We start from the raw sequence: 24,916 nt of genomic DNA on the forward strand, positions 1-24,916 counted from the left end.
TAGAAAGAGAAGAAGAAGAGAGAGAGAGAGAAGGTGATCGGAGACGGAACCGACGACGATGGCAAGATTAATGTAATGATGGTGGTGATGGTAGGAAAGAATTGATGATGGAAAATATAGGTGGATTTCACCCATATGAGTGAGAAAGTGAAATTTATGTTTTGGTGGACTTTTTGATTGGAGTGGAAAATAAATTTTTATTTTCATGTGCAATCAAACACTTGAAAAATGTCATTTTTCATGAAAATTGATTTTCTATTCTATTTTTCATGTGCAATCAAACATACAATAAATGTTCTACAAAGCAACAGCTGAAAATTAGGGACTATTGAAAGAAGTCCTTCGCGAGGGTCCTTTTAAGTAATTTTCCCTTCATTTAATTATGAGGTAAGTGCGCACCTGTTCACGTCTTCTCTTGCTGCACCGTGGGTGGAAGGTGAAGCGTGAGGTGCGTGCCGCACACGAGTACCATGAGCCTATGACCGCGGTTCGGCAGAAAGCCCGCACCACACGATAAGGACTTTGAAGAAATTTCACAGTCAAAAGTCAAAACCCTAACACCTGACTTCTCTCGAGCTTTACGGCCGATGATAATGGTAGATTCGGCGAGCCCACCTGAACTGAAACAGAAGATTATCTCCCGAAATGCTTAGGTACTCCTCAGTTTTTCGTTCTATTCGTTTCATCCATCAAAGTTATTGGAAGGAATCGATCCACACTACACGAGTTCTTCGATGGAAGCTTAGAGACGAATATAAGCTCAGCCAATCTGAATTACTCGATCGAATTTGTCGAATCTTACTTCTTGAACGATTTGACTCTATCGATAAACTCTTCTTCCATTATTCAGATGAAATTCTCGATACTGTTCTCCAGAAGCTTAGATTTAATCCAAGGTCCTGTTTAGGATTTTTCAGATTGGCTTCAAAGCAACAAAAGTTCAGGCCCAATATAAATTCTTACTGTAAGATTGTTCACATTTTGTCCAAAGCCCGAATGTTCGATGAAGCGAAAGGGTATTTGAATGAATTAGTTGGAATTTGTAAGACGAATCCTTCTGTTTCTTTAGTTTTTGATGAATTAGTTTCGGTTTATAGGGATTTCTCATTCTGTCCTACTGTTTTTGACATGCTTTTGAAGATATATGTAGAGGAAGGGTTGATGAAGAGGGCCTTGTTTGTGTTTGACAATATGAGTAAGTTGGGGTGCTGCCCTACCTTGAGATCTTGTAACAGTCTCTTGAGCAATTTAGTTAGGAATGGTCAAACCCACACAGCAATTCATGTTTATGATCAGATGGTTAGGGCAGGGATTGTACCCAATGTTTTCACATTTACGATAATGGTGAATGCTTACTGTAAGGAACACAAAATGTTTAAAGCTCTGTATTTCATAAAAGAAATGGAAACAATGGGTTTTGAACCAAATGCCGTGACCTACCATTCATTGATTGATGGGTACGTTAACCTAGGAGATATGGAAGCGGCTCGGGGAGTTTTGAATTTGATGTCTGAAAGAGGAATCTCACGTAATGCAGTTACTTATACTTTGTTCATTAAAGGTTATAGCAAGCGAGGTAAGATGCACGAAGCAGAGAAGCTGCTTCGAGACATGAAGGAGGAGACATCCTTGGTTGTCGATGAACTTGCTTATGGTGCATTGGTGGATGGGTATTGTCGAATTGGCAAAATGATTGATGCTGTTAGGCTTCGAGATGAACTGTTGATTGTAGGACTAAAGGTGAATTCATTTATTTGCAATTCCCTCATCAATGGATATTGCAAGCTTGGAAAAGTCCGTGAAGCGGAACGGGTGGTAATGGATATGAAAGTCTGGGATTTGAATCTAGATTCTTACAGCTACAACACTCTTCTAGATGGGTATTGCAGGGGAGGCCATACGAGTGAGGCATTTGAGCTTTTTAACAAGATGCTTCATAAAGGGATTGAACCAACTGTAGTCACTTATAATACGCTTCTCAAAGGTTTATGTTCTGTGGGTGCCTTGGATGATGCTTTGTACCTGTGGCATTTGATGCTGAAAAGAGGTGTGGCTCCTGATGAGATTAGCTGTAGCACTTTGCTTGATGGGTTTTTCAAGATGGGAGAATTTGAAGGGGCTATAAAGTTGTGGAAAATTGTTTTAGCGCGGGGATTCACTAAAAGCAATATTACATTCAATACAATGATCAATGGGTTGTGTAAGTTGAGTAAACTGGTTGAAGCGGAGGAGATATTCTGCAAGATGAAAGATCTGGGTTGCATCCCTGATGCTATAACTTATAGAACCCTGAGTGATGGATACTGTAAAGTTGGGGAGATTGAAAAAGCTTTTAAAGTTAAGGATACGATGGAAATGGGAGGAATTCCTTCTTCTGTTGAAATGTACAATTCTCTTATTTGTGGACACTTTAAATCTGGGAGATTCAGTAGAGTGGATGATCTTCTGGTTGAGATGTGTGCTAGTGGATTAATGCCAAATATTGTTACATATGGCGCTCTTATTGCTGGTTGGTGCAAAGAAGGGATGTTGGAGAAAGCTTTTGGTATGTATTTCGAAATGACCAAGAAGGGCTTAGCTCCAAACGTAATCATATGCAGCACACTGGTCAGTAGCCTTTATAGGCTTGGTAGGATTGATGATGCAAATCTATTGTTGCAAAAGATGTTTGACATCAATCTCTTTAAAAGTGATGGGTGTTTTGACAAGTTTATCAGGCCTTCTACAAGACATCTCAATTCTCAAAAAATTGCAGAATCGCTTGATGAAACTGCAAACGGATATTTTCTGCCTAATAACATTGTATACAACATAGCTATTGCTGGGCTTTGCAAATTCGGAAGGGTGTCAGATGCAAGGAGAGTTTTGTCTGCATTGTTGCTTAGAGGTTTTGTCCCAGATAATTTTACATACTGTACCCTCATCCATGGTTGTTCGGCATCTGGCAACGTGAATGAAGCCTTTGACATACGGGATGAAATGCAGAGAAAGGGTTTTGCTCCTGACATAACCACATACAATGCTCTTATAAATGGGTTGAGTAAGTCTGGAAACCTAGACAGGGCAGTTAGGCTTTTCCATAAGCTAAAAAAGAAAGGGTTAGCTCCTAATGTTGTAACATTTAACACATTGATTGATGGATACTGCAAGTCTGGTAATATATGTGAAGCCCTTAAGCTGAAAGACAAAATGATAGGAGAAGGCATTGTTCCTTCAATTGTCACCTATTCTGCCCTGATCAATGGCCTATGTAAGCAAGGAAATATGGAAGAGTCCATGAAGCTTTTGGATCAAATGGTTGAGGCAGCTGTAGAGCCAAATGTTGTGACATACTGTACATTAATTCATGGTTACATCAGATGCGGGGACATACAGCAGATCTCCAGGCTTTACGATGAGATGCATATCAGGGGTCTTTCTTCTGGCATTGTTTCTCATAGAAAACTTGGTCTTACAGACGCCTTAGATAGCAAAGAAATGCTCAATGGCTGTAACATGTCTGGAGCTGTGTGTTAATGCATTCTTTGTGAATTTAACATGCTTGAACGAATTTCTTGCGTACACTGTTTGATTCTGTTAATGGAGTGCCACCCTGCTATGTGCTCTCATTCATGCACCCTTTGGTCTTTGCAAATAAAGAGTATTTGTGCCCAAGCCTTGGGAGTTTTGATATTTGAACTGGGAAGTTAGGAGTTTTTCCACTGTACTCCAGAGAGGCCAGGTGTCACCTTGGTGAAGTGGTAAAGTCTGCCTTGGATCAAGACCCCACCTTCACACATTTACCTTTTAAAAAATGCCAGGTATTTGTGCACCACTGAAGTCAAGTTGGTTTATTGTGGTGCAGGACTCCAGTCTGTGTTGAAGTCAATTTCTTGCAGAGGGTATTAGTATTCCTGTGTACTGTTCCAATCCAGCAACTTCGAAGGTGCTTGTTCTTAGATCCAAAATTCATCAGTTGACATAATTTTTATGGGTGCAAATAATTACCATGGTTGCTAATTTTTACAAACTCTAATTGTAGCTATAAGCAGGTTTGGAATGGTTGACGGACTCAATTAATCAGATATCTGGAGCTAGGACTAATGGTTAGGACTTGAGTCACAGCCAGTTTCCATATCACAACTTCCGTGTATTTTTAGCATGATCTCTCCCACTAATTATTAAGTCCAGCTTACTCAAAATAAAAGCAAAAACTCTCCCACTAATTAACGCTTCTCTTCAGGAGAACTTCCTTGGATTCCATACTGTTGGATTTTCCTTGGAATGTGTGTGCTGAGATTATCCCATACTATCCAGCAGTGTGGATCTAAGGAAAATTTCCTGTTAGGGGGGACGTTCAGAGCAATGCATTGGGCTATCATTTTAAGATAAAAATAACCTAGGGAATCAAGTTTTCTGAAACTAATTATAAACACTGATGGATTTGTGCAGGCGGTCTTCCAATTTGAGGTTGACATTTCAATTTGATCTCTTTACTTCCGTATTCTCTAAATTGGTAATGAGCCTTGTCATCTTCCTTTTTCATTCCTAGACTTGAATAAGAAAGACTTTCTTTGTAGTTTGTTTATAAGTTGAAATTTTTGGTTTCAGCAAACTTAATTGGTTCAATATATGCAGATGTATAACTGTTCCATAAAAATGCAGAAGCATTTACCCAGGCATCATTTAGAGTATGGCATTGTTTTATTTGAATAATCAACAATCCAAGATTTGAAGATTTGTACTCCTTAAAAGACGAACATAATGTCAAAACCTTCATAATCAAATGACCCTTTCTGATGAGATAGTTAATTAGGTGTCAAAGGTTTTCAAGCACAAGAAAAAGAATTTCCAAATTGGCATTTTCAATTACCTGATTCATGAAAGCTTTTCCAGATGAGGCTTAAACAGTGAAGCATCTAGTTATTTTTTGAGAAATGATTTGAAAAACTCTATCATGTGCGGAGGAAGTTGTGGTTGCATCTTCTATTGTCCAATACTTCAATGAATCCCTTTTTTCTTTTATCTTAGCCGTGTTGGATGTCATTTAGCATAAAAATATTGAAAGAGAAACAAGGAAAAAATTGATGAAAGGGATTGAACTAGGACTTTGAAGTTTGTTGTTGTTTTCTTTTGTGTTATCCTTTGACGTTACCCTCTTCTCACTTGTGCTTTGTCACCTCATCTCATGGTATTGATAGATTCATTTGAACAAGGCATCTCCAATTGAGATGAAATGAAGTGGAACAGAAAAATAAGAAAAAAGCTATGTCATAAAGGACAAGTGTACTAAAAAACGAGGTTCTAAACTATTTTGAAATTATGGTTTTGGTTCGAAATGGTACATAACTCTTTGTATATGTATGAGATGATACATATGGAAGAGGGACAAAAAATGAGACCATACTTCCTGAGTGAATTTGCTATGGATAAGCAAGTGAGTGACAAATTTACCACTGGCTTTACCTAAAAAGAGAAATCCCACAAAGTAACGCCCCAAGAACTGATTCTATCCATAGGTATGATTTTCCCAAAGCCGCGGTCAAATGGGAAGAAAAAAGCCACTGTAGAAGGGACTCTTGGTCCCCAAAAAGCAATAGCTGGGAATTCTGAAGGCAGGACATGCACTAAGGATTGATACGATTTGACTGGAAACAGTCTCTCCCGACTTCTAACCCACATCCAGTGGTCCCCAACATCGTTGTGACACAATGTAAAACTCCATTAACGAATGATATACACTGACTTTATTGTACATGCTGGTTTTTTCACATGAATTCAGCAGTCGTTTATACAACATGAGAAAATCGAGGAGGTTACAGTGTGGAAGTGGTGGTTGGCTAATGAAACTGAATTAAAAAAGCAAGTGAAAAGGCATCAGTTTTACATCTATTGGTCAACTTTCTATTCTTTTAATGAGCATTGAAATATTTGTATTAATTATGCCATGTATGTGTCTGAAGGTGACTGTATATTGTTCATCCACCAATTCTATTATATGCATTGAACTACTAAAAGTTCAATTTATTTACTATCCAGATTAATGCAGTGGCATGAGTTATTTTGGAAGAATTTTCTGCTTCCATTTTCATTTTAGTGGGAGTTGACTTCTCTTGCACAATTTAGAAATTAAGAATCACATTTTGATTTTTTTTCTCTCTTTTCCAGGCTTTTTTCGTTCACGCCATTAGGAATGTGAACATGACTGAGTTGTAGGCAGTGGATTCCCTTTCTTCTTTGTATAATGTACAGTAAACTGGGAAGCTTTATACCATTGCACTAGCAAAATGTTCTTTCTTTAATGTGGTTTCCTTCATTCTTCTATTTTCCAAACTCATTGAAGGTTCTGGCTTCTGCATTTCTGTGAGCTTTTCTGGAAGTTTTTTCTGATCCAAGGACCCTAACTAGTTTTGTTGAGTCTCGGTTGGACCACCCCATGTTCTGACGCGCTCCTCTGCTTGCAAAGCCTGCATCAGGTAAATCAAAAACTTATTATTCTACTATTGTCAACAAGGTAGGTACTCCAATCAAATTATGTTATGGGAGATTGTGTATCCCCGGAGCTCAGTAGGACAAATACAATGACTCAAGCTCTTTTGTATAGTAGTTGGTGATAAAACAATGTTTGACATTAAAATATTCAGGCAAAACAAGCTGACACAACACAAGGAATAAACACAACATTTTCAGAAATGGAGGTAAAGACAAGTTTCTGTTATCAAAATTGTTGCTTGGTACCTGTCCATCACTTCATAGCTGTAAGTAATTAGAGTTTTCTAGAATCACCATTCAATGGATGCCTCCCGGGTTTCTTACATAAAAAATAAACTAAGGTGAATAATCATAGCCAGCCCATCTAAAAGATTTTTAGAAGCCGATAAATAGGATGAATACTTAAAAGAAATATTAAATGGTTATTATCATCTATTGTGTAAATTGTTGTGATTCTCCTAGTTGATGACCTACTGAATGATGTTCACACATTCACGATTAGGATCTTGAGGTTCCCTGAGCATTCACTCTTTGCAGCTATTAAACATTGTCACCCATGCCATCTCTACTCTTTAGAGCTGTCCTTGAATCAAAGTTGTTTACCTCTTTATGCCAGTTTGTTCGGAACGTTATAGTCAACAAAATCACTGTTTGCAGTAGGCAACCCATTAACATTCCTGACCAGATGCCCTGTGTGATAATAGAGAAACAAGTGAAGCCAATCTGAGTCTGACTGTTTTTAGATGATCATAGTAAGAAATGTCAGCTTCATTTCTTACCTGAGCACCGAACTTGAAATTGTAACCGAATAAGATGCCAACAGGCAGCCCTGAAAGGTAGTAGCACCCAATGTTTACAAAAGCGACTGAGAACTGCCAACCTGCACCAACTGCTACCCCTGCAAATGCATGTACTTCTATTTTTTATTTTGATAACCAAAATAATTTATTGAAAAGAGGACAAGGAGTCCTCAAGAGAACTAAAAGAGCAAAGAACAAAAGACAACAAAACAGAAAAAAAAATAAGGCTAAAGGCACAAAACACTGAAGATCGGTCACCCTTTACACACATGATCCCACCTAAACAAGAAATCTTCAACAAAAAAAAAAAACCCTAAACTCATGGAATTACTTATACCAATAAAACAACAAACCCACAATATTAAAGATTATTTCCTGCAAAGAGAGCTCCTTCCCTTTAAAGATTTGCCCGTTCCTTTTTTTTCTTTTTTTCCCAATAAGCCCCAACAAAATAGCCGGGAGTATAGAATTCCAAAGATTCCTCTCCCTTCCAACAAGGTCTGCGGATCTCCAGCACTCCAACAACAAATGGACTTAGCGAGGTGCACACCAAGAGAAATTGAATAAAGAAAGAAAGTAAGGCCAGACTTAATGAGCTACCCCACAATAAATGATGAGGTGGTTAACCAAATCTCCATTAGATTTACAAAGAAAATAAAAGTCCAAAATAACCACATCTCTTGCTTTAAGATGATCCTGAGTGAGCAACTTATCCAAGACCGCATGCCACAAGAAGAACGAGATTTTTAAGGAGTTGAGAGCCAAACTGAAGAGACAGGCAAAGGATGATCCATAGCAACATCAAGAAGAGAATAGAAAGATTTCACAGTAAGAAAATTGCTATTTATTGACTCTCTGTTTGGACAGTGCTTAGTTTCCTATCAATGGTGGTATAAACTATAATAGAGGAGAGAATTACCATTCAGAACCGGTTGGACGCTGTTGAGGAGAATAGTTGCTCCAAGAAGATACCCAAGCTTGGACGTCTCACTAATGACTGCAGGTTTTTCAGTGAACATTTTGGGGAAATGGCTTCTGGTGGCTAGAATTGCAGCCATGAAAAGAATCCCAAACAGAGCTGATGTGGAAATGGCTATTATTACTGAAACTTTGCAGCTTTGGGTTTTGTCACTCCAAGTTCATTGGATACACGGACGCTTTGAGAAATGAGGAATACGTAAACATAATTAAATAAGACAATAACCTGAGAGAACTGAATCATCTTGGTAGATGTTCCACTTCAATATATCAGAAAAGAGGAACTACCTAGTACTAACCTAACGGCTGCATTGAAGCCCATAGATATCGTTAACGTCCATATTTGCAGATTCAAGCTGCCAAATTTACATATAATCAAAGAAAAGGAACAAAAAAGAAAAAAAAGACAAAGGGTCAGGATTTGAGGAGCAGATTAAGAAGTCTTCAAGGAAAGGAGATGAAGAACTAACCAGATGGAAAAAGCATCTACAGGGATTTCAGGATTCTTTAAGCAGCCCACCAGAATGATCACTGCTGTGAAGTACCATAGCTCCAAGCTGTCATGGTGTGCATTTGTTTAAGAAACTATATCTGACATGTAGAAATCTGTAATTTAGTTTTTTTTTTTTTTTTTTTTTTTGCATATCTGAAATTTTACCAACCATAGCATTACGGCTGAGGCAAGTGAGAGCTTCACAAAGCCAACCAGTCATTGGAATGCCAATAAGGAAAAGCCAGTCCATGCATCTGGAAAGTACCCAGAAACCACGTAAACTATCTGAGCAACAACAAGAAACCATCATGAAATGTTACCGGCTATGGCAGCCCCAACTAGACCATGTTCATGCTTCATCATGAGAATCTAATTCAACAAAACATGAAAGACCAAGGCAACTCCAGAAATTATGGTCATCACCCATACTTTGCTCTGAGATTGTAAGAATTTTTGTATGGGAAAGTTTAGGGCATAAGCAAACAGTTGAGGAATCACCCACCTTGAGTAGGTACCAGCAAGATCAGATATGCTTTTGCTCTGACGAAGGATCTTTAGTATTGGATGTGCATAGAGATGCATAGGAGTAAGAATTAATGCTGTCACTCCTGTTATGATCCATGATCTTTGCATGTAGATCCCAAGCATGTTAAATTGCCCAGCACCAACTGCTTGACCGCAGAGTGTCTCTAGAGCACTTCCCATCCCTAGGTACCACACATGAATTACACAGAATTGATGAAGGGTTAGCTAACAATCAGAATACAGGAGGATTGCAATCATGTTTTGTGTGATCTATCAAAAAAAAAAAAAAAGAGAGAGAGAATTGTGTAGTGTGGAGAAGCTCAAGCAAAAAAATGCAGATATTGCCCATCTGTTCCTTGCTCATGAATTATATGTTTTGATGAAAATTTATCTTTGTTATGTTAGGTACCAAAATATTAGTAGTTTGGATTGGAGTATAATAATTTATCACGAAAGTAGTTAGAAGAGTATGATAATATTATAGTCTGGGCTACATTGTAGTAGTATTTGTTGCTCAATTTAGGGATTGGGATTTGGGATGATTTGAATTTGTATTGTGATGAATTCGAATTATAATTAGGATTAATTGAGTTTAGAATTTCCCTATAAATATGCATTGTATTTACAATGGAAGATCAATCAGTAATCAATACAAGTTGCATGAATATGCTCTTTGTTTTTCACATATTTACTGTCTTTGGCAGTTTAGGTCCCTAACATATTATAACATTAAGAACTGTTTGTCAGTGTGATAAAGACAACTTTGCATATATAGGGAACTGTCTTTATATAAAAAGGGGAGCTCCCATTGGAGTCCTAATCACCTCCAAAAGCAACTCATGAACAATTCTCTTAGAGACAGAACTCATGAGAATTAATAGATCTTTTTTTGTTTTTGTATTTTGGATAAGAGGAAAATGCAACTACCAAGGTTGAACTGCCATCATAATACTTACCATGACACCATATGCAAATCCTTCAATGACATTCTGAGCAACCGAGATGGCGGCAAGCTCGACTTCTCCCAAATGCCCGACAAAGGCAGTCGTCACAACCCCAATGGAGAACTGAGTGAGTGCAGTCAGTATTGCAGGCTCTGCTTTACCCCACAGCTTCTTTGATTCATCCCAGCTTTTATCAACCAAGTTCCGTCCATGTTTTTCCGCCATTGAAGAAGCTTATCTCCTCCTTAAAGCTTCAATCACTTTCTTTATATATAATTATGTTACTTTGTTTAAAGAGTCCTACATACCAAACTAATAAACACTTTTGATGTATCTTATTGTAAAGGAGGGTTGTGAACTAAAACTACAATAGAAAAGGAAACTTCGATGAGATTTTGGTGTTGGCTATATCAGTCCAATCTATTCCCCTCTTGTTTGATTCCTCTATTGAATCGGCTTGAAATTGTTGTTGAGCTGTTTCAGTCCAATCTATTCCTCTTGTCTTTTATAGTGGATCATGGAGTCCAGGAGGTACATTGGTCCAGAAATAATGTGTTTGTATGGCAGACAAAACAAATATGGAGTTGGATAGCTACTCAACTCCCTGAACTACAGGATCCTCTTGTAGGAAATAACAAAGATCCACACTTACATGCCGGCTCCAACATTCTGGGATAAAGAGTTGTTGATGATGATAACGAAGATATTCGATCCTTTTTTTGTTTTTGTTTTTCAGTTGTAGAGGGCTAAATGATTTGATTTATTGGGTTCAACAAAATTGTGGTGCTGTGTTCCTACTGGCCATGGCTGTCCAACATTTACCTGAACCCAATTGACTATAATATAATTAAAAATTAAAAACAAATTAAGGAAATTGTCCTCATCTAGTAATTGACGTTTTATTTATTTAATTTAATTTCTGAATGATTTTGAGTTAAAAATTAAAAACAAATTAAGGAAATTGTCCTCATCTAGTAATTGACGTTTTATTAATTTAATTTCTGAATGATTTTGAGGGTTAAAATATGTAACGGGAAAATCAAAGGTGTTAGTAATGTCTTTATTTTTTTATTTTATGTTTGTTTAGTATAAGAAGGGATTCAAGGGATTTGAACCTAAGACCTTGAGAACATCCTCCCAAGGCTAAGTGGTCCTTCTTTGTTGGTAATGGTCTTGGATGGCATTGTTGCATTAAGTTTGCCTCCAACAGCAGTGGAGAGAGAATCTTGTTCCTTTATTAAAGTATCTCTCAAAATCATGATTTCCACTGGATGAATTATATTTATTTACGGAGCTTCTATTGCACACCAACTTTTGCTAATGCCCCCCCCCCCAATATGTGTGCTAACTCTTTAGGAGATATTTAAAGAAAACATGCATGCTTTTTGTTCTGATTACAGTTTCATGCATGCGGTACATTATTCACTTTTACTCATCTACCAACTCTTTAACTTTAAAAATGATGAACTTACTAGTTGTACAGTGTACCGCGTGCATGTTTTGGAAATTCAATTGAACAGTGTACCAAAACCAGAATTTTGGCAGATTCAATTCACAATTTGGAGATTCACTTATTCTTTGGTGATTTACAGATGAATTGGGATGGCTTTAGCAAAGTTAGTGTGGCAGTATAATCTCTCTTTATTTATCCACACTGGCTTATTTCAGTCTATGTTCATGGATGGCTCGAGCCAATAATATTCAAAATCTAACAGCTCAAAGAAATCACCATTTAGTGAGGGAGGGGTAATATTTATGACCAAGTGGATCCAAAAGGGGGATCTGAATCTCTGTAGCAGTTATTCCAGTTGAGAGTGACAAAGTTGGAAAAAATAACGGCTTAGATCAGTTATTTTTCTTTTAAAAGATAAAAAAAAAAGATCTATTTTTGACCTGATCAAAGACTTTGAAAATGAATATTCATTGAACTGTCAAATTCAAACGCAGTGATTTTTTTTGTCTTGTCAATGTGTTACTCTCTCAACCATTGTAAAAAATGTTGAGTGCCACACGGAAAAAAAAATGTTATAGAGAATCTGTGCTCTCAACTACTTCGCTGTCTTACATTTCGTCAAAATTCCATGGGTGTGGGACAAACATACACAGCTAGCTGATCGCAATGGTCAGAAATGCAAAACCACAGCAATAGATGAAAGTGGAGTTGGACAAGCCCAAACCAGCCCATTACCACCTTAAGGTACACCCTCATACCCTATATGGCTACTTATCCTCTGAAATAAACCATTCAATGACAAGAAATTTTTTTTGCTGGTGGAAAAGTCAATACGAGATTTAGAAGAATCCTGATTGACCAATCACACGATGCTTAATGTGAGTAGTTTCGTAAAATTGGGAGTGCCTCAATACATGTGTCTTCGTGTGATTGGTCGACCTGGGATTTTATGAAATCTTGAATTGATTTTTCTGTGAGCAAAATTGTTTTCAGTGTCATCTTGTATATAAATATACTAATCAAGATGGACCCAACAGAAGCTAAACTCTCTCCTTCACATGTAGTCTTGATTCTTGAGTCATCGAAACATGCCAAAATGGATGCCATACCATACCACACCTGTGCTGCACACTTCGAATTTTGTAACTATAAATGTTGTGTCCATGAGGTAGGTGCTACCTTACCCTCTGTTGCCATGTTGGTTTATGACGAAATCAAGTATAAATGATCAAAACCCAACAACCAAATGAAGAGGTTCTAGTAAAAAACTACAAATTGATGATGGAAGTCCAAAAGTACAAGAACAACCTTAATTAAATCTATATTCCTTTAGTTTTGATCCCTCGCATTATTGTGTAAGTTAGTTTCTTTTTATGTCTAGAAGGTTGTTTTTCCATTTGTACGATGTAATTCAATATTAAATGTGCAACAAACACCAACAAGTAGCTAAAGAAAAAAAAAAATCAACTGCATCACAAAAACGTTTTAAAAATTATAAATGATTCAACATACTGCTTGCACACCATTCCTTGTTAGTGTACTGGCTGCAGCATATCAAGCCACTCTCCCTATTCTCTCTATTTGTCACAAACTTTTCATGATTTACTCTTAAAGAGATCCCTTTGCCAAACTATTTTCCTCCTCTATTTTTCTTACCCTTTGTTTCTATATTTTCTGCATGATATGTTTTGAAAGAAGGGACTCATGACTTATGTTGTGAACCACACGTTCACACCAGTTGAGCTTAGGGTGGAGCCCCCGAAAGAAAATTTTCCAAGGGTATTTTCGTTATTTCATTAATATTATGTAAAACCCTAGTTAGGTTTCTTAGGGTATTTATATTTCTCGTTTTTGGTGAAAGAGTAATCCATAACTATGAGTTTTCTTTTCATAGTGGAGTCGATGTAATTTGTGGACGTACCTTAATCTTGAGGGAACCATGTAAAAATCTGTGTTTCTGTTTGTGATTTACGTCTTGTTTCGATTCAATTTTTAGTTCAATTGTCCTTGTTTTCTCAACAAAATATACATCAAGTGGAATCGGAAACAGCTTATGGATGTTAGTTTGTGTAAACCATTTTGAAGAATGAAACCTAATTACAACAATTCTATTTTGCCATTTAATTTTAATGAAATATATATGGTCAAGATGTGTCTATTTTTCTTCTTTTTTTTCCCCGACTACTTCAATTCATGTTGTTTTTCATTGTAGCAGTCCTTCCTCAATGTTAAGAGGACACATTAATAAAGATACTTCGAAATCCATTGCTGCAAAAATCAAATGCACAATCACTAAGTATCAACAAACTTAAAGAGTAAAGTGATCTCAATGTTAACATAAAGCAACTCTTCCAATGTAATTAAAAGTTGAGTTTACATCAACTATGTCCATTTCTCAACTCCTAGCCTAGATGTCATAATCGGTGTCAATGTTCTGGACCCGGGCTAGGATTTTGATTACTTTTTATGGGCCCGGCCCGCCCCACCAGGGAATACAAAACAAATTAAAGCATGCAACTTGCATGGGTAGAACTGACAACCCGTTATTTCACACAAGTCACTGTCTTAGGCATACCGGTGAGTTTTCATCATCATCATTATCCAAGTTGGGGTTGGCTAAATGACTCTTCAATCAGTTTTGTTGAAATTCATGTCGTCTGTTGTTGAAAATGGGGAGGGGATCCTTGTAGTACTTCTTCCTGTACTTAACTTTAAAGGGTAGAGATTGACCAGTTGAGAAGAAAATCCAACACTCAAACGTGTAAGGATTATGGTGTAGATCAAGATTTAAAAAAAGAATAGATTGAAAAAAAAAAAACAATTAATTTTTGAGTCTGATCAAGATCTTTGAAAAAGAACTCTCTCCAAACCACAATTTTTTAACAAATTGATATATTTTTTTTTTTGTCTTTGTGACGTGGCGTTTCTAGAACCGTCAAAATCCACCACACGGAATTGCAGAGAAAAAATACTACAGAGGATCCGTTCCCTTGAAAATGAATCTGTATCAAGCCCCCTTATTGACCACCCATAAGGATTCATCCATGCTTACCTAGTATGTGTGATTTGTAGGGTATCGCATGTACTCGGGAAATTGGGTGAAATATGGTGTTCTAAGAGGCCAGTTGCCTCACCCCAACTAGTCGGGCTTATGGGTTTAGAATCCCCTGTCACAAAAAAAGAAAGTGTGTCCGTATCCACTTTTGTCACCTCAACCATGATCTTTTGTATTTTCCTCCTACTCTCTTAGAATCTCAATTTACGCCTCTCATTGAACGTGCCCAAATCATTTTAATCATCTTTCTCACAATTTAACGTCATTTGGAGGTATTCTTATTTTTATTTAAAGGCTTTCATTCCTTCTTTTTTTCTTTCTCTCTTAAAATCTTCACATTTTTGTACTACGTCTATAATTAATTAAGAAAAATTCCATGCAAAATGTTATCTATTTACGCGTCTTTTATCCTAGTCGTTAGATCAAGTTTTAATGTAAAGGTTAGGATAAGTTTCTCTTTTCATGTAACCATACAATTAATAATTTTTAAGACGATTTTACATATTTAGGTTATTTTCTTGTCGGTTTTGAGAGAGACGGAAAAATGGGTGTACGAGGGTTTCAGGATTTGGATTTTGGATTAGAACTCAAGTGTTTCTTATTACACTTCTCATCTTTGGTCTTGAAGTGAAGATTTGATTTGCCTATACAAGGGTGGAAGCCAAGATTTTTTTCTAGGAGGGCAAATTATAATTAACTAGTAAAATTGAAGAACTTAATGATGATTGATTTTGAAGAGAAAAATTCAAGGTTTTTTGATAGAGAAAACTAAGTCAAGGGGTTAATGTCATCAATCTGAAAAATAGGGTATCTAAAAGATTTATCAAAATTCTTACATGCCCCCTTGCTCTCGGTATTCTTTAATGGACTAATGCAAAATGACCTAAATACCTTTATCTTTAACCTAAAACAAAAAATCCTTTGGTTTCTCTTTCCAAAATCAGTGATCTTCAAACTCTTGATTAAAATCTTTTATTTCAGTCTTCAACAATGATGAGACTTTTTGACAAAAAAATTCTATGATTTTTTATAAGAGATTAAGACGAGGTTAAAAATAATATATTGAAGATTAAGTTAAATAAATTAAAATTAATTTAATATAGAGGTTGAAGAGTAAAAAGATGATTAGTTTTAAGAAGAAAATTAGGAGATTGTGATTGCATATTGAAAATGAGTGTAATTAAATTATTGTTTTTATAAGACAAGATCAAGGGGACAAACCATAAGTTTAAAAACATAAATTATCTCAAATATTCAACAAAATGTAGAAATATGGGCATGTTACCAATTTGAGAAAAAGGGTGTCTCATAGACATCAAAATATTGGGGGTGTCTAAATCACCCAAAATATTGAGAGAGGGGGAAACATATCATCAATTTGGAAACAAGGGGTATCTCAAGTATCATAGAGGGGTTCTAAATCACCAAAATATTGAATGGGAGGGGGCATGTCCTTTTGTTTGGAAATATGGTGAGTATCTTAAATAAACCAAAATGTAAGGGGTACTTAATCACACAAAAAGTTGAGAGGGGGCAACCCTCCCTTGATTAATGAGGTATGCATGTGAGGATTACTACACATCATGTATCATGGTGACTGTCATTAAACTTCTTCATTATTGAGGGAGTGGTCTTTAATTAATTATATTAGCTAGAATTTTAAAATATGTGGAACTCTCTCATGTGACTTGTTCTGATAGGAAAAAGATTATTCATTTATAAATTGATATTTTTATGATTTTAATATCATCTTGTCTAAATCAATTGGTTAAGTGTAAACATAAGCATCTATATCATAAAATTAATAAACAAAACAGTCAACTGGGGAGATCCAAGATCCAAGATGATTCCCTAAATGAGTGGACTGCATTCCTAACTCAAATGGACATTATTAGTTATCATGTGATTTAGGCTCTCAATTGAGAATTATGATTTTGTTATGTGCCTATATTTTGAAAAGGAACCATTGTAGCTTGGGTTGCTAAGGAGCGTAGGATCGCAACTTACAAGTTTTAGAGAGTTGGTTTAGAATGTAGTGTTACGTGGGAGAAAGTAGTTATTTCCCTTGTAAATAATTGGAATGGTTTTAGAAGTAAGTGTTTTGCTTTGACAAGAAAATAATTGAGTAGTGGACATATTTTAGGATGTAGTTTTTCTAATTTTTAAGAGTGGTGCAACGTGCTAAATTTTTGTAAAATCTATTTAAGTAATCAATTAATATGAATAAAGAATGTAAAGAATTATTATTATTAAAAGTCCTTTGAAATTTGGAGAATATTCATTTTAATCAGTTACTTTGGAGGTTTAATTTTTCTCAAATGAGATTAATTTTTAATCTTTCTTCATCTTTTATTATTTTTGTGATTAGATTAAAGTAGGTTTGTATCAATATACCAATGTTACTTGTTTTTCTCTTTGTAACAATTTTAACACACAAGATTACTTCGAGGGTAACCAATCCTTCTGGGATAAAGAAAATGCAACCTACAGATTCCATTATCCAAGGACATTAAATACACCACAACCCTTCTCTTAAATCTAAGTAACTACCTTAAACACTTCTACCCTAATCAAATAACTTTGACCTACTCTAGCTGATTTGGTCCGATCTAAAAAAATCAATATTTCAAATATGTCATAATCCAACTCAAATCAATTTGAGAAAAGTATATATAAAATATAATACCTAGCATGTATCCAAATAAAATATAGATATGAGTCCCATTCAACATCCAACGTTAGGGAGCCAACACGTTTGTCTTATATGGATTAGAAGTTTCGGATTGGACTATTTTTCTTTTTTTTGCAAGGATGATATCTATGGTGAGGAGATCATCCTCACCCAAAATCAGCCCAATTTAAAACTTCTAAACCCATCAAAAGTGATTTAGAATTGTGGACCGTCGATTTTTTAATGTGAAATTGTAAATCACTTTTTATGGGGTTAGAAGTTTCAGATTGTTCTGATTTTTTTGTGAGGATGATTTCCTCACCATAGAGATCATCCTCACAAAAAATCACCTCAATCCGAAAATTTTAATAGAACAAATTTTAGCTCCCTAAAGTTGGTTGCTGCGGAACGCCACCCTATAAAAATATACCTAATTTATATTTATTTATTTTAAACACATTATCTGATCCCTATCAAATCAGGAGATGATTGATTCAATATCAATCCTAGAAGTTATCAAATCTAGTCCTTATCAAAACCCAATTCCTTGAATTGGGACCATAGTTATTGGATTGAATTTGATCTGATCCAATATCATCCCTAATACACGCATCCATCAAGTTTAATTTAATTTCAAAATAGATCTGCTAACAAAGAAAAAAAAAAGATTTTATAATGAGCATGTATGCCATCTAGACATTAATTCCCTTAAAAACCACTAGTAATTAGTAGGAAATTGGATTGATACCATCAGAGATCCTGAGGGGTGGTTAGGTGGTAGTCAACCTGACACCCAAAACAAGATCTCATCATACATGTCAATATTGGAAGACCTGTTTGCGTGGCAAACTACTCCATAGCCTAAGTCGGAATTTGGATCATAACTTGACTTATAGTTAAAATACAATCCATTAAGAAGGATAATACACATGATTCCAAAAAATCATGGAAAACATCATAGTCACAATTATAATGAAAAGAGCAAGGAAATTTTCTAAAGAAAAGGGGGGACACTATTCAATTATTTATAAATAAACTTAAGATTTGCCTGTTTAATACTTTTGATTTCAATTTAAAATCTATGGTAAAATTTATCCTTAATTTAAGAATCAATACTAATAATGGAGAAGGGTGGAAGAATTGAACTGCTAGTAGAATGTATCTTAAAAATTTGTGAATCTCAATAACAACCCTACTCTCTAGATCTTCCAAATTTAATGAGATCCAAGATCTGAAAATAAAACTATCAAATGCCTTGGTTATTCAAAAGTTGATAAAGAATTGTTTTTTTATATTTAAATGCAATCGCACGGTGTGGCCTTGTTACTAATTGACCATATATACTTCCAATCTTTCACCTTAATAAATGAGATGAACAAAAAGAACGTGAATGATGGAGCAAAACAAGGAGGGTGTAGAGCTGAGGTGGAGATGTTTAAGAAAATATTCAAGACATAATTAATGGCCATGAGAAACTGTAGGATCACTGTTTGAAACTTTAGGGAGATAGAGGTTACTTTAAGATTTAACTTCTTTCCAACAGAATAGATAACTTGGAGTTTTAGGCACTTTGATGTGAAAATGAAAAATAAGGTGAAAAGTAGCTTTCTAAAGGAGCAGACTTTTAAATACAAACACCACTTAGCACATAATAGAACAATGTTGGTGAGACAAAGCCATGTGAATTTTCTAATTAGGAAACATTGTCGCTTTCTTCCCCCTTTCCTAAAAGGATTTCGTTCCATCACTTCGTGAAATAACTAAGGAACGGGCTGATAGTAACATTTTAACAAGAGTTTGATCTCTAGGCAAATAAATGAGAAAATGGGTTAGGAAGAATAATACCCATGGAGATTCATTGATATGATAGAAAATTTACTTACAATTTGTAAGTATCAAAAGACACATATATTCCTAAGAGTTTAAAAAAAAAAAAATATATATATATATATATATACATATATTAATGCAATTGAAGCTAGTACTTAGTATCTCCTTCAAACCGATGGCAGCAAAGTAGGCATTTGCTTTGGTACAAAACTACGGCGTTTGATTTGGATTGTTATCTAGATTTTGATTCCAAATTTTAATTCAGAAAGAATAATTTTTATAATATCAACCAAGAGTAACATCAATCAAATTATAGGCAAGAAGGATCAAAATTTTGGAATCCACACAAAAACTCATGAAATGGTGAAGGGGGCATTTTATTTTTATTTTTATTTTCATTTACAAAATAATATTTGTTGTCATCCATTTGAATAAATGAACAAAAACCTACCAGTACAAAAAGGACAGTAATATAAGTACAAAGTATATCATTCAAGACCATTTAACCATTCCATGAATCAAGTTGCAAGGATAGTTTTACTTACAATCAACCCAACCTTTAAGACTTATTCTTAGATTTACGGGACCTACATCTTGGACTTTAACTCAATCTACAAATCCCTGCAGACTTAAAGTAAGGGCTCAAAAGATTCACAATATGACACGTATCACGAAGAAGTGGACCCTATCTTATACTCAATTATTTTTTGCCTAAGGTCAATAAATACTCCCTTTAAATGCTAGTCCCCATCCTTTCTTATATATGACCACTTCTCACCGACACTTTTTTTTTTTTTTTTTTTTGGGGTGCACATCGTCATATAAGAAATAGCAGTGCCACATATTTTAATCTTTAATCATAGTTGATGACAGAATCCATTCAACGCAGAGGAGAAAGACCATATGATAATGATCCTAGAATACGCAATTCATCCTTTGGTGAATTTTTACACAAAACTTAAGTTTGGTATGTCTTTTCTAGACATTGGATTTGAGCATTTTCCACCAATAACAACCATAATGATTTTTTTCATGGTCGTACTTCATGATAACAAATGACCAAATTTAGTGGTAATGTAGGCTAAATCACCAAAACAAGATGAAATCAAGACAAGGGCTTAGCTCTTTCTTACGCATTAGGGTAAATGCATGGTTAACTACAGATCAAAGAATCGAATAAAATAATAATAATAATAAATAAATAAATAAATAGATAAATAAACCTACCTATCTAAGAAAGAGATCTTAAGTACTAAAATCTAAAGATAAAAGTATACGCTTCAAAAGAAGTTATAAAATTACTCTTAAAACATTTTATTTTATTTTTAAATTATTAAAACTAGAGAAATTTCCAAAAACATGATCAATCTTTGACGAAATTCTCCTTCTGGTTCATTGTTTTTTGTTTTTGTTTTTGTTTTTTTTTTTTTCTTTTAAATTCTCAAACATGATGAGCAAGATCGTAGGTATTTCAAGGTGATGATTTTTCTTATATAATATAACGAGATAGTTGATATTTATTTGAAAAGTGACAATCTCGCAGGTTGTAAAAATGACAATCTCGCAGCAATTCATTACTTTTAAGCAAGATCGTCACATTATAAACCAACGAGATCGTCACTTTTCAAATAAAAACCCACGTGATCACACTATCTTATATCAGTGAGATCGTCACATTTAAATACTTGCGAACTCGCTCTTCATGTTTTGGGAATTAAAATGAACAATGAGGCGGAATCAAAATTTCATCATATTCAGTACACAAAATGGTAATATACCCTATAAACTATCTACACGACCTAAGAATGTGAATCAAATGATACAGACGTTGAAGAACCATTACATGTTTAGATTGGATGGAAATTTTAATTTCACCCAAAATGTATATGCTATGATAAGGAAATGAACAATAGTAGCATAAATGGTGCTTTAACACAAGTTAAGATTTTGATACGGCATCAGTGCCTACAAATAATCATCATTCGCGAAACATTTCATTAATATCTAGCTTGATGTTACAGATAGCCCAAGTTCCAACTCCAAAGTAGTTCCTAGTTTCCAATTTACACTTTCAACATTATTAGACGATTAAAACTTAAAAAAAAAAAAAAAGAGATAAGAGAGCAAAAACGATTTATTTTGCTCTACAGTACTAGACTATATAAAACAGATAGACTTTACATCAAAGAAGTGAAAAATAGTAAAATTGTTCTTCCTTTTTTTCCCTCTTTACCGTATATAATATATCATTTGCAGTGGTGAATATAGAACATGTATAATCTACAAATTACAAACCCACCCTCATTGATCGATCATCTTTGGCTAACATCCCAAATGAGGAGATTGAGAATGTAAGTCCTTGGTCTTCTTAAAATCTCTCTATTCTAATTAGTTATGAATCAAAAGTGAAGGGAGTCTGCAAGAGATCATAAGGAGCCCACAAGGCATCCAATGGGCAAGGCCGGTTCGCGTCGAGCCGAGCCCATGGTTTACCTTTTCCGCTCCAATGCAAAAGACTCACTGGACCAGGATGAAGATCCCTACAAAGTCCCCTAAAATTGTCCCCACCTAGCCCATGTTGATTCCAACGATGATCAACTGGGGCTATATTTCCCGCAAATACAAGCAAAAAAGGTGGCAATGAACCTAATTCGTAAATCCTCATTCGCTTCTGAAGCTCCATCCATTCTTCAATCTTCCTCGTATAATCTCCAGTTCTCCATCTCTCCAAATCGATAACCATAACTCCCGTGTTGAAGTAACATGCCTTTCGACCTTCGAACGTTAACGAGAGCGCTGGGTTCGACCAGAATGTAGGCGTGAAGTATGAAGTGAAGTTAGCGTTGCAGTACTCAGGAGCGGCCAATACCGAGGTCTCTCCAAGTGGGATGGCAGCGAGTTTGGCGATGTCGTCGACGAGTACAAGGTCCGAGTCAAGGTAGACAACTCGGCCGACGCATAAGGGGAGAAGATTAGCGAGGTAGTTGCGGGCGTAGTTGAGTGGGCAATTGAGGGCAGCTCGGATTGAGGTAGAGATGAGTCCCAAAACGGCCGAGTCGTCAAAGGGGTAAACGTAGAATCGAAGGTAAGGGAAGGAGTTGGCGATGGTGCGGTGGAGGAGATTAGTGTCGGTGGAGGCAGACGCGATGAAGTGGAAATCGATGTTTTGTGGGCAGGAGGAGTGTTGGAGGACGGAGAGGATAGCAGCCATGGATCCCCGGAGGTAGGCAACGTCTAGTGTCATTGCCACGTGGACGGTGTGATCCGAGCAAATTATGTTGTCATCATTTGGGATTGAAGGGCAGTCTTGGGAATTGTAGAATTGAGGAGCTTCTCTGAATTTAGTGCATCTTCTTCTGGTGGTGGTGGTGGCGGAGGCGGCGTAGATGGAGGAGAAGAGAAGGAGAGGAAGGAAGAAGAGGAGAAGGGGTGAAGGTTTGGGCATGGTGGGTGGGACTGTGTGTGAGATGTTAAAAAAAAAAGTTTAGGAAAGAGGGAGCGAGGAGGAGGTTTGTTTTAAAATGAGAAGTCCATATCCTGTACTTCCGCGAGTTGGATAAGTATTCAACTTCAGCTATGTATGTTATGCTGCACCATGTGGAAAGTTACTTAGAGTCCGTTGGAAAATATAAAAAAATAATTTTTTTTTTACTTTGAAAAATTATAAAATTGATTTGATTTCATTTTAGAAAATTATTTTTAATTCCTCCTCAAGAAGCTAAGGGAAATCTTAAGAGATGGGATCTCGATTTCAATGGGAAAAATAACCTTCATTCCATAAATGAATTCAAAGGGCGGTTATATTGGTAGGAATAGACATTCGATAGGCCCAAAACACGAACGAGAACTTCTCATGCCAGTCACACCTAAAATCAATCATCTTCCGACTTTCTTAATGTTTTCTTTGTGATTTTTACTTGATTAGGATATGACCAAAGTATGAATCAAGACCCTACTGCTAACCAGTCTTCTTTCCCAAGCATTCATTTTCATCATTCATCGAATTCTGAGCATGAAAATAAAAATTTTATATTTTTTTAAATAAAATAAAATTATTTTTCCATTTTTTTAAATTATTTTCTCCAAGACATTAGATTCGTAGTTAATTTTTAGAGTTGTGATTTTCTGATAACAACCCCCCCCCCCCCCCTCTGACATACTCCCTCGATATTGCGTGTGACGGAACCATATATTTTCTTCTCATAAACATGTATAGTTGTGTATTCCAAGGAAAGAAATCTATAGTTCTTTCACGTGAGGGCAGTATGTCAAAGGAGAGAGTCATATAATCATTGTTTTACCTTCTACTTTCTATCCAAACGGTCTTGAAATGAATTTGTTTCATCCGATCTTTTGTATAACTCACACAAAGAAAAACAACATGATGAATGATTTCCATCCATTGGATTGAAGCATTTGTCAATATTGGTTTTATTAATTATGCTATGGATGGGGTCCAAGCTCATGATGAGTCGAAATCATTATACAGTGTTCATCAATGACACTGATGTGTGGGTTATTCAAAGGATGAGAGAAAAAAAAAAACATTCATTGGTCTTGAGGGCTCCACATGGCACAGGAAGAAAGCCTTCAGTTGGTAGGTATTCAACTCTCTGGAGTACAGGATTATTCTCGAAAATGAGAGAGAGAGAGAGAGAGAGTACTTGTCTTTGAAACCACGTTGTGTAAGGAGGTGAGAAGTCAAGGTCTTCAAGTTTTCACTTCTAAACATAGCCATTAATTTGGCTTCACATCATTTTTAAACCTTTAAGAGGTGTGGGATTTTCTATCCATTCTCATTATTTATTGTTATATTTTATTTGACTGTTATTATGGCTTAACTAGTTTACTATTAACAGTGTAGTTATCTAAAATGGATTTTGATTGATGGAAGTATTCCTTCCTGATAAACATTTAATGTATTTTCTTAACAATTAATTAATTAATTTTTATATAAATATTATGTTTTAGCATATAAAGAATTAAGATATATTTGAGAAAAGTCAAAATCGTTAATTGGAATATTGGATAGATGGAGAAAGATACTCCATTGATGTCCAATCTCTCCTATATGAGAAGGATTAACTCCCAAAATGTTGGGGCAAGGTTTGAAAATAGGAGTGACACCTCTAAATCTAAGAGTAATCCAAATAGTACAGGGTATTGGAAAACTATTTTAAACCACATAATTTGTCCCTAAGTGGGACATATATGGAAGGGTTGATTTGTTGCAAAAACTATTTTCCCCCATTGTCTTGTCTATTATTAGTTTCTCTTGTAGTGTTATTATCTGACCTGAATTTTCTTGACATTACAACTCCCAAGTTTTGGCTTGTGGTCTCTTTTTGTTGAGATATCCCCGTCGTGGTCGTTGTCGTGGAGTCCTCCAACTCTACTCTTATAATTTTCTAGAAACAACGCTGGACCCAGGATGAAATTTAATTTCCTAGCTTCAAATTTTTTTAAGAAAAATTATCAAGACCCTCAACAATGCCACAAAATCATAGACAACCATCTTACTATGTTCTTAATCAGAATTTAATACACATGAGCATTGAATTTCGCTCGCAAGGTCAATTAGGTAATTTAATTTGCACAGTCGTTCAGAATCCCGACTAGGCCTGTCGATGGGTGAATTCAGTCAGAGGCACAGGGCTTGGTTGAGTCCTAGCCCGATCCTAAAGAGGCAGACAACA

At 35.7% G+C, this 24,916-nt stretch overlaps 1 protein-coding gene and 2 pseudogenes across 3 annotated transcripts; 1 reads left to right on the forward strand and 2 right to left on the reverse strand.

Moving 5' to 3' along the window:
• The first annotated feature begins 364 nt into the window (after positions 1-364).
• Positions 365-9,410, forward strand: LOC147407290 (Pentatricopeptide repeat (PPR) superfamily protein). 3 transcript variants are annotated; one of them, XM_086435773.1, is made up of 5 exons: positions 365-3,740; positions 3,845-3,925; positions 4,022-4,085; positions 4,432-4,495; positions 6,323-9,410. In XM_086435773.1, exon 1 carries the CDS (start codon positions 646-648, stop codon positions 3,514-3,516), a length of 2,871 nt encoding a protein of 956 aa, XP_086291899.1. In that variant the 5' UTR covers positions 365-645; the 3' UTR covers positions 3,517-3,740; positions 3,845-3,925; positions 4,022-4,085; positions 4,432-4,495; positions 6,323-9,410. The 3 variants fall into 3 exon arrangements, with proteins under 3 accessions (XP_086291899.1, XP_086291898.1, XP_086291901.1); XM_086435772.1 differs by lacking the exon at positions 6,323-9,410 and adding an exon at positions 6,148-6,281; XM_086435775.1 differs by lacking the exon at positions 6,323-9,410 and having other exon boundaries at positions 904-1,042; positions 1,141-3,740; positions 4,432-4,594.
• Positions 8,683-9,527, reverse strand: LOC147407291 (protein DETOXIFICATION 33 pseudogene; annotated as a pseudogene).
• An 11,809-nt stretch (positions 9,528-21,336) lies between these two features.
• LOC147407292 (putative galacturonosyltransferase-like 1 pseudogene) lies at positions 21,337-22,717 on the reverse strand (annotated as a pseudogene).
• Positions 22,718-24,916: the final 2,199 nt, after the last annotated feature.

This window comes from Akebia trifoliata, chromosome 3 (assembly GCF_017979445.1).
Source record: "Akebia trifoliata isolate Shusen 1 chromosome 3, ASM1797944v1, whole genome shotgun sequence".
NCBI lineage: Eukaryota > Viridiplantae > Streptophyta > Magnoliopsida > Ranunculales > Lardizabalaceae > Akebia > Akebia trifoliata.

What these genes read in the sequence shown, in the direction of transcription:
- LOC147407290 (XM_086435773.1), top strand. Translation starts at nt 646, where the DNA reads ATGCTTAGGTACTCCTCAGTTTTTCGTTCTATTCGTTTCATCCATCAA.